This window comes from Coenobita brevimanus, chromosome 27 (genome assembly GCF_032717465.1).
Source record: "Coenobita brevimanus isolate Jiangsu-jjx chromosome 27, ASM3271746v2, whole genome shotgun sequence".
NCBI lineage: Eukaryota > Metazoa > Arthropoda > Malacostraca > Decapoda > Coenobitidae > Coenobita > Coenobita brevimanus.
Window position 1 is genome coordinate 19,221,204 of NC_136980.1, and position 11,065 is coordinate 19,232,268.

Sequence of the window (11,065 nt, forward strand, 5' to 3'; positions counted from 1 at the left end):
ATTCAGCTTAGAAGAGTCCGTTCGTAATGAATGGGTTAATGAAAGCTATATGTAACCGATCATTTCAAAAATCTAATACGATTTTTTTTCTAATCTTAGGAAGAATATTGTAAAAACATACTTCATCCTAACGAAGGAGTTAAACTTCAGTACGGTACTTTGTTCTTTACTGTACTACTTTCCACTTTCAGACGATTTCATTCGGCGTACTTGAGACTTTTCGAACTATTAGGATTATCTATAGCTTTCGTTAACTCTTTCCTTCCTAATGAAGACTCCTTAGCTGAATAAAATTGTTTGGTGGCCGAAAATAAGACGAGGCGGAGCACTTTAAGTCCAACAATCGCACCTTGAAGTCGATCTAATGCCAAATATTGACTTAGCTCTTCAGCGTTGATTTTTGAACGTTTGTTGTCAGACTCGATATTGTTTATCCTTCACTGATACTTAATCCTCCCTGCAAGTCTGGGTAAAACTGGATCACATTTGTTAAAAACGACCATACACTTTGACATGGTCTCAAAATAATATCACTTCATCTTTAATTTACTTTTAACCCTTCCTCCATTTTTGGTCCTGATCGAAACATAACTATTGCAGTTAAAAGTGCCTAACATTAACCTTGCCTTATGATCTAAACTTTTTACTGCTTTTTCACAAAGTTGTACTGTACCATAAAAGTCTTTCGTGAACCACAAGCATTCCATCAAGTCTGGTTTAAATCAGATCAACACTGGCTTAGTTGAAAGTGCTCTTTTGCCCTTGACCATAACCTATTTTATTTCATATTTTGTGCACTTATCAATAGTCATCCATAATCTTGCTTACAAATAGACAAACAGGCACAAGGACAGAGGGGCAGACAAACAAAGCAGACCAAACACATAACCCCTTCTTGCACTCACTGGTATAATAAGAGACCTTGTGCTAGTCTTGGGGTTAACCGTTTCCTTCTCGGACTTTTATCAGTCAAGAATTTTTCCTTAAGAATTTATTTCGCATATCTCCTTTTTCCATATTATTCTTGCTGGCCCCAATTTGTCTTCTTCATCTTAGAACTTCTTCAAATAGTGGAGTTGCCTGTAGCCATCATTAACACCAACACTACATATGGACTCATCTTTAGCTAAATGAAACAATCTGACGAGAGCAAGAATAACTTCAACACCCCTGGCTTATTATTATTATTATTATTATTATTATTATTATTATTTATTAATAATAATATTATTATTATAGTTTTGGCTGAGCATCTCTTTCTTGTTAATTTATTGCCGCATCCCTTCCTTGGTGTCATATTTAGCATTGTACTCCTTCCAGAGTAGTTATATAACCTATCACCTCTTTCTTAGTGTTTATTCCGCAAGACATCTGTCTGTGTATGTGTCTATAGACAGACAGCTTCTTTCTGGAAGGGTTGGCTGCCACATGTTCACTTTCATGTCACCCTGTTCGCAATCAAGCTTCCCTTTCTCCAACTCACGACCATCATCTATGCAAATCTCGATTGCATCCCACTACTTCATCCTCGCACTCTCCATCCCTGCTTTTCCTCCACTTCATCCACATACTCTGTGTCTCATTATTCATTCTCTTCACAAGGCCAAACAATTTTAGGGTACTTCTAGCACTTTACAGCACATCCCCATAACACTACAACGTTCTCAAACTTCATATTTGCCTGATTCTTTTTCATCGTAGCTACACATGCTCGTCTCAGATATTTCATTTCTACTCATCTCACTGTTGACTTCTCTCATTTCATCAAGACTTAAGCTCCACTTTTTTACGTTAGAGGTGACATTAGAATACACTCGTGCAACGAATTCTTCACTTCCATGCTCACTTCCTTACTTAATAAAATCAGTTCTTGTGTTGTTGTCGTGAAATATTTGCCCCACACTTGGTGGGGCTCGGTCAAACAAAAGAGCCCGTCAGGGTAGCTGCAGAAAAAGGCTCTCCAAGGATAGCATAGCGGGGCTGGCAATGGTAGACGAGGAAAGGCAGCAAAGGCAGGGGAAGGTGTGATGGTGAGGGCTGGCAAGCACGCAGATCAATGGTTGAGGAGGCCAGAGGGGGACGTGCAGAGCTGGATTGATGGCACGACACTGATGGAGGGGGCGCCGACGACGCATGCAGGTGGAAAACGCCCTGATGCTGCCGTCAACCCCCTAGCCCATGGAGGAATAGGGCAATGGAAAACTCGCCCAGCTCCCCAACAGCAGCAGGTGGAAGCAAGACGGGGAGACCCAGTCCCGGTCGTCACGAGGGCACAATCCCGACCTAGGTGATGGTGGAGGGGGGGTCGTCGGCCGTGGTAGAAAGGTGGAGGAGCCTCGACCTCCTGGTGGGCAGACCAGGGCACTCCCTCAGAATGGAGAGGACAGGCCCGACCCCCTCGGCTGGTACGGCGCTGCGGAGAGCTGGTCCCGCCGGGAACAGTGGTGGAGATGTGGTCGCGAAGAGCGATTGACTGCAAGCCGATAGTGTCCTCAGTGTAACTACCTTTCTTCCCAATTGTATTCTCCTGTTACTTTCTTCCTTGTTTATCATAATACCCAAATATCTGAATGCAGTCAAGTACTCCATTTCGTATCCATTCAGTCTCACTATGCACTCCGTAAGTTAACATCCCTAATATAAACAAATGAAATTAATAAATAAAACATTGCACCATTACCATGCCAGTTTCGTTTCTTGCACATTCACCAAACCTTGCCTCTCATTCACTTTCACTTTCCAGTATCATTAGTAGGCAGTAGTGCAGGCAATTTCCAAATCCTACCCTCCCACAATGGACATTAAAATAGCCACTACTCTATCTTGCATGTCTTTGAGATCATTATATCTGTCTCTATCCCTCCAATCTGTTTGTTTACCTATTGATCTATCTGTCTATCTATCTGTGTGTCTGGACACACACACGCACACACACACACACACACACACACACACACACACACACACACACACATGCACACACACACACGCACACACACACACACAGACCATGGAGACATGATATATCTTGCTTCAGTCCAAGTAAGTAATAATAAGGACTAGCACCAAGCCCAGGAGGACTATATGGCACTAAAACCGCTGCATAAAAATGATGGGTATGCTATGGCGGAATAAAGGTAGAGGGGAAGGCGTGGACGATACTAAATGTGAAGCAAGACACGGGTTTGAGATAGGAAGTGCATGAGAGGTGTGATGGAAAACATGGGGGATTCACCAAGGAGATCAGCTAAGGTAGGGGGACGTCCAAAGGAGTTAAGGAACGGGAGAGTCCGTCTGTGCACGGCATGGAACCGAGGGCAGTCAAGCAAAAGATGGTGGACTGTGAGTGGGAACTGACTACACTGACAGATCGGAGGAGTGCCTCCTGACATTAGAAAGCCATGTGTGATCCGTGTGTGACCAAGGCGCAGAGGGGCTAGGGCTGTTTCCCAACGCCTGTCGCGATGGGAGGACGACTGCCAAGGGGTGGTGGTATGTTTGATGGAGCGGAGTTTGTTATCAGTTGTAGATGTCCATTCTGCTTGCCACCACTGGCCAAGGAGACGGGTAACAATCGAGAGATAATCAGTTGCTGGGATAGGATGGGGTGTGACACAGCAAGAGGTGACAGTTGTACGTGCCAGGTAGTCAACCCTCTCATTACCCAGTATCCCAACATGGTTTGGGACCCAACAGAAGGAGACAGACTTCAGTCTGGTGTTAATACGGAATAACCATTCCTGTATCTCCAACACTAGTGGGTTGCTGGCCGGGATAGACTGAATACCATGTAGTGCACTAAGTCAATCTGTGAAAATAACAAAGGTGTGTAACCTTGATCGGTATATAACACGAAAGGCCAATAAAATGGCCAGCAGCTCAGCAGTGCAAATGCTGGCGACTGGTGGAAGGTGGATCTGATAGGTATGGTCTGGGAAAAAAAACAGCAAAACCAGTGCCCACAGAAGATTTAGAGCCGTCCGTGTACACTGGGGTTGCTGAGGAGTGACAACGCATATGATCCATAAAAAGATGATAGAATTCCTGTGGGGTGGAAGAGGACTTTGGATGAGAGAGCAGGGCATCACAGACAGTTGGGCGAGGAAGAAGCCAAGGCAGGAACATAGAATCTCGCGGAGGGAGAACTGAAAAAGCAGGGAAAGAAAGGGATGCAAGTAAATTGGAGACCCAACAAGGAAAAGATGAAGCTAACGAGGGCAAAAAATAAGGGGAGAGGTGCATGACAGAGCAGGGGAAACCTGCAGATGAGTGTTGAAGAAGGCGAATGTGATAACGGAGAGTTAACTTGTCAAGTCTGGAGGAGAAAGCGGGCATACCCGACTCAACATACAGGCTCGTAACCGGGGTGGAGTGAAAAGCACCCAACGTAAACCACGATGGTGAACAGAATCTAGGCGCCGAAGAGAGGAAGATGAGGCCGATGCATAAACCTGACAGCAATAATCAATCTTCGACAAAACTAAGACAGTATGGAGCCGGAGCAGAGTTGTACGGTCTGCACCCCAGGACATATGACTGAGAGTTTGTAATAACCGAAGTCTGAGGGAAGCAGAGGTATTAAGGGAAGTGAGATGCGGGGACCAAGTCAGTCACGAATCAAAGACAAGGCCAAGGAAAAGGGCTGATAATCAGTATGGCAGGGGGGTACCACATAGTGTAAGAGGGGGCTGAGGGATTGAATGATGGCTAGTAAAAGTTATAGCACATGATTTCGTGGGGGAGAATTTAAAGCCATGATCCATGGCCCACCCTGCAGCGGCATCTATAGCTGATTGAAGTAGGGCTCGTAAGGCCAAGACATCCGTTCCAGCTCCATATATAGCAAAATCATCTACGTACAATGAAGCACGAACACCAAGCGGGAGAGATGAAACAATATCATTTATTGCAAGGATAAAAAGAGTAGTATTAAGCACACATCCCTGTGGGACACCCTCATGCTGTACATAGGACCGGGATAAGACATTCTGAAGGTGTACATGGAAGGTCCGGTTACAAAGGAGGTTCAGTAAGAAGACACCCATATTGCCATTAATTCCAGAGTGTTGAAGGACACGAAGAATATTATACCTCCAGACTGTATTATAAGCCTTTTCGAGATTTAAAACAAAAAACACTGCTATGACCTCCTTTGAGTTAGTGAAGGCTTGTCGGACGAGGGTTGCTAGCCTCATCAGGGGATCTAGGGTACTCCACCCCTTGCGGTAACCATATTGTAAGGGCGAGATTGCACCACGTGATTCTAAATGCCACCTTAGCCGAGAGTTTACCATACGTTCCATCAGTATGCATTGACAGCTAACAAGAGCAATAGGGCAATAATCTCCATGTGACTTCCCAGCTTTGTCAGGTTTAAGGAATGGTAGGAGGTAGGCCTGTCTCCATTCATTAGGAAAGTTCCCATTGGACCATATAATATTATATATTCTAAGCAGAAAATGAAGGGCTGTCTGGGACAGATGTTTTATCATGTTGTAGTGTACACCATCGGGTCCCCCAAAGGTAGAATCGCAAGCTGTTAGAGCTGCTTTGAGTTCCGAGCTGGAGAAAGGGACATTATACGCCGCATCTGAGGACAGTGTGAACTGTAAGGGCGTCTGTTGTGAAAGTCTTTTGGTTGTTAAAAAAGTAGGGGGAAGATGGGACCCACTGCTAATCTGGCTAAAATGGTGACCCAGTATATTGGCAACCTGAAAAGCATCGCCTATAGCTCCATCATTGATGGTGAGGACTGGAGTCAGGGTAGGTGACCGTTTAGCTGCTATTTTCCTGATGCGGGAATGGGTGTGTCTGAGATGATAGTAAAGACATAAGACATCCAGCTGTTCTTTTTTGCTAGACAGATTGTGTGGTGAAGGAGAGCATTAGCTTGTTGAAAAAGTATAAAAGCTTGGACTTCCAACACAGTGCCCCTTTTTCTGTGGAAGCTCTTCCACCTGGCCCTCTTGACCCGGAGGGCTGAATTGCATTGGTCATTCCACCATGGCACACATTTCGATGACACAGGTCGGGAGGTACGCAGAATAGAGGCTCGGGCAGCCGTAAGGAGAAAGGCTCGGAAACAGGAAAGCAAAGCAGTTGGATCATGGGAGAGTGACAGAGGAGTGGGAGGAACAACCTGAGATATAAAAGTCACCCAGTCTGCCCTATTGAAGCACCATCGAGGAGGGCCGGGGACCGGATAGTAAGACGTGGGGGTCAGGAGGATTGGGAAATGGTCCGTGGCCCAATAGTCATTCAGGACCGACCAAGTGAAGTCCAAGGAAATCTTTGGGGTGCAGACGGACAGGTCAATGGCAGAGAAAGTTCGAGTACAGCTGTCAAAATGGGTTGGGGAATCAGAGTTAAAAATGTAAAAATCATGGGCAAGGAGGAAATCCTCCAAGGAGCACCCATGTGCAGTTAAAACAGAGTCACCCCAGAGGGGGTTCCGACAGTTAAAATCACCTAAAAGCAGAATAGGAGGGGGAAGGGTAGATAAAAGTCGATCAAGATCATTAAAATTGATAGGTGCTGAAGGGGAAAGATACAGTGAAACCACTGTAACCCACTCATATAGAAACACTCTGGCGAAGGTACATTTAATAGTGGTTGTAACCGAAAGGGTTTGAAAAGGAATGTCAACATGTATCAGGAGACAGTTATCATACTGGGAATGGGGTAGACTCAAATATGAATAAGACAGAATGGGGGGAGGGGGGTGGTGAGGCGTGTCTCTTGTAGGAAAAGAATCGGTAGGATTATTGAGAAATTAAAAACCAGAGGTCTGGTCGATGTGTGGTAAAATCGCAGATATTCCATTGTATGATGGAAGCCATGGCGTAAAATAAAACTAATAACAATTAGGAAGATCGAGGTCTGGTTTGGGAAGTTTTCGATGGGCCATAAAACACTGTATGTTCCAGTATAAAAAATGGACATACTAAAACTTTAAATAAAAACAAATTTATGGTGGACGGGTGTCACACATCATCGATTTGGTCTCATAGTAGGAATAGGAGCAGAGGGTGGAAGAGGCGAATGAGCAGGGTGGTCACTATAGCCCGGTGGCATAGGGAGGGATAAAGGAGAGGGATTAGAACAAGAAGAGAGGGGGGGCAGAAGGGGAAGGAGGGATGGGAGTGGGAAGGAGATCAGAAGGAGCCGAATGGACTTCTGCCGTATGGAGTATTTTGGGGGGACTCAATGGTTCCTGTAAAGGAGTCACAAGAAACTCCATAATATCAGTGAGAGTTTCGCTTTCAGCACCTGTTGGGAGTGTTGCTTGTGATGTTGATAGGGGATTAGAAGGCGGTTGCGGAGTGACTTGCGAAGTTGGGATAGGGCTGGGTCCAGGGATCTTTGTTGAGGTAGGTGCTGTGGAGAGCGAGGGACGAGCGATACGCATTTTGAGAGTTGGGGGAGAATGTGTGGGTTTTGTGGAACCTTTGGCATCCGTTATAGTGGGGGTCATAGTCCACGTTTGCCAGAGGGAGGAGGACGGCGGGCACCTCGTTGTGGCAGAGGGAGTGATCGTTGATGGACAGAAGAGGAAGAGCGAGGGGGAGCAACAGAATAGGAAGAGCGATGAAGGGAAGAGAGAGGAGTGGACAGTAAGGGAGACAGGGAGGAGGTAGGAGTGGAAGAGTCTAGAACAGAGAAAGAGTTGGAAAGAGAGACTGGAGGGGCCTGAGAGTAGGAAGTAGAACAAGAAATGGAAGAAGGAAAGGTGGAAGAGGGGAGAGCAGAGATAGATGTAGAGACAACAGTGACAGTTGGAGGGGTAGGTGAGGAGGTATGAGCAGAGACAGGAAAAACGGTCGAGACAGTAGAGAAGCCAGAGACTGGCGATACCAAGGGGCAGGTGTGTCGGCAGAGGTAGAGACAGAACGGGCCACTCGAGCATAAGTGAGACGGGGAGAGAATCCTAGGCCACGGGCACGTTGACGGGCTGCACCGAGGGAAAGACCTTCTTTCCAGCGAATTCTGGAGACTTAATATTCGAAAATATATACAGGGCAATTCCGGGATGAGGCAGCATGAGAGCCTTGGCAGTTTGGGAAGACTCTGATCCTTGCTATGCAGGCTGAGGAGGTGTGGCTGGGTTGTGCGCAGGTAGGGCACACTGCCTCTGACCTACAGTATTTGGCTGGGAGTCCTTAATGCCAACAAGAAGAGCATTGTCGAGGGCGAGGCATGCATTCTTTGACCTGGAGTCGTGTGCCACCAATAATTACAGAGGTGGGAAGATCGCAGTCCTTGAAGATAATTTTATTGATGTTCGCTGAGTACTTGCGATGCCCCTGAGGGGGAAGCATGTAGCACTGGACCGAAAGTACTGGAAGATGTTGGCCAGACAAGATTGCTTTTATTTGGATTGAACATTCAGAGAAGTTGCGGTCTCCTATGATTATGTATGATGGGATCAGAACAGTTCTGGTGGTAGAGTTTAGCTGGATATCTGGAACTGCCGAGATAGGGAGACCAGAGGGATCAATAAGTGATAATGCCTTCTCAGCCTGCACAGCAGTTTGTACAGTCAACAAGTGATCTCCATTGGGACGTGACGTGAATGAGACGTCGGGACCTATTTGTCGGAGGAGAGAGAGATGGAGAGTGAGGTTGTTCGTCGTTGCTTGGATGTTAAAATATTTGGGACACGTCTGGCCACCGAAAATTGATGTCACTGATGGAGGATTTGAAAAGAGGGGTGGAGGAAGGAGAGGGGGGGGGTAGGAGAAGAAACAGAGGGATAGGAAGAGGAGGAAAGAGGTGGAAAAGTAGAGGAGGGGGGATCCGCCTGACTGGGAGCAGGTTTTGGAGGAGCATCTCCCGTTGCTCCTTGAATAATTAATAAAGATTCATTGTCGGCCATGCTGAGCCTACTTATAAAAAACGGTAATTAAACTGGTCCACTCCTGAGAGCCTGAGTCAGGAGTAAGGGCAAAAGATACAAGGGCTATCGTACCCATGGTTCCCTGAGGCCGTTTGTGACTGACACAAAAGAGACAGCCTTGCATCCCATCAGCACGGCTCTCACACCTTAGGAAGGTGAGAAGAAAAGAAGATAAAAGAAGAGAAGGGAAGAAAAAAGGACCAAGCAAAATTAGTAGGGTCAAGGACTGGGACCCAAGGGCGGGGGAAGCAGGGCATAGGGACACCGCCCCCACCATCAGGACCCAGCCCCAGACCCCTGAGCCCCCCCACGACTACAACGGGCTTGGTATTGGGGGGGCTTCAGTCCAATATTCCTATCAAAGTGCTAACGAAGCTCATTTTTCACACGCAGTACCCCCCTTGCACTCTAATATGTTCCCATCCGTATTCACAACCCTTCTCTCTCACCTCTGCTGCATGCTTTCTTCAAATTCATGAATGCAACACACAGCATCTTTCCATTCTTTTTTTTTTTTTTCTGTTATTGTAAACCTTTGAGATAATATCTGGTTTATTTATCCTCTCCCCTTTTTAACTCCCTCGCTCATTTTCATCAGTTTCCTCTGATATCTTTTTAACTGTGCTGGCAAATATCTTACTTTTTATCTTTCTCGCCGCACTAGGAAGACAAATGTTCCTAAGACTGCCTCACTTCTCCTTCCCCTTTCCCCTTGAAGAAGGGAACTATTAACTACTATACCCGACTTTTATCCTCAGATACTTTACCATCCTCGCTGGCCAATGTGAGCATTTTTCATATCTATTCAATCAGTGTCTCTCCCCTTTGTATTTCAACATTTCGCCACACTCTCCATCAAAATCTGATGCTTTCTCCATCCTTACTTTTTTTTTTTTTCTTGGCCGCGCATACGCTTGCATTCTCCTGATTTCCCTCTCGCCTTCCCGCGTCACTACCGTTCCCCAGCCACACACATTAGCATTGCATTTGTTCTCTACAATCAACAGTCAATCAATGGCATCCATAATTCACTGAGCTGATGTAGTGTGACGTATTTCTTCCTTAGGTGACTATGCACCGAGAGAACTGAGTTAATGAGACGGAGGGGAGGGGGGAGACCGAAGATGAGATGGAAGGGCGAAGATGAGAGGCATCTGAGAGAATGGGGTGAAGGACCGGTAGAGTAGGCAGATGGCTGAGGAGAGGGTGACTTGGGGCTACTCATTTGAGGCCACCCCGTACAAGAGTAAGATGTTCGGGGAAAGATAATTAGATTGAGAGTCTCATTCTTCCACTTTGCATTTCTCCACTACGTCAATCTCAAAGGCTTAATTTTGGCAGGAAATGAAGTTCTGGGAGTCGCTGCCGCTGCTTCAGAATAAGATGCTGGCCCCAGACAAGGTGGTTCCCCTCTCCCCAGACCAACACCAGCAGACTAGCAAGGGAGGAAAGACACCACACCACCACCACACCAGGCCACTGAAGCACCAGCATGATGACTTATGAATGGTAGACAAGTGTGGGGAGGTAGATATAGATGAGCATACGGGGTGTAAAGGTGAGAGAGAGAGAGAGAGAGAGAGAGAGAGAGAGAGAGAGAGAGAGAGAGAGAGAGAGAGACACCAGGACTCTGACCTGTGAGCGAGAAAGGGATGAATGAGAAACTGCGGAAAAACACCGTACCGGAAAAAGACAAGCACTCTGGCCTGTGAACGGAAGAGGGTTGTAGGGTTGAGAAATAAATGGGTTAGTGAAGGCCACATACCCTTCCAGTCTGAAGCCTTTCCGATGCTGAATAAAAACGCCTTCAGGTGGCTAGAAATTAAAAAAGACGTCACACTAGTGAAGAGAAGAGATGAAGTAGGAAAGGAGAGGACTGTACTTTTGAAATTAATAAAAGCTCTGTAAAATTTGCTTTTCCTTCATCCCCACTGATGAGTTCAATAGAATTTGATAATTTCTTTTAATAGACGGCATTAAATCTGATGCATTTCATATTTTTTTCTCATAAGAACAATGATTATTAGAACATCAGTGCAATTAAATATATAAACCATTTTAAGCGAATTGAAAGTTAAACGTGCAAGGTGTGTTTGCATGTGGTAAAAAGAAATCTGTTTATTATTGCTACATAAACTTAATGGAATTATTAACATTTAAGAGGTAGAA

At 45.8% G+C, this 11,065-nt stretch overlaps 1 protein-coding gene across 1 annotated transcript in view; it reads left to right on the forward strand.

The window, feature by feature from the left end:
* LOC145394482 (venom carboxylesterase-6-like) overlaps positions 1-10,436 on the forward strand; it is a 145,121-nt gene extending 134,685 nt beyond the window's left edge. The window contains exon 13 of the mRNA XM_080268335.1: positions 10,238-10,436. Within this exon, the coding sequence (XP_080124461.1) occupies positions 10,238-10,402 (165 nt within the window). The 3' untranslated portion in view covers positions 10,403-10,436. The remainder of the gene's footprint in view (positions 1-10,237) is intronic.
* The last annotated feature ends 629 nt before the right edge of the window (positions 10,437-11,065 follow it).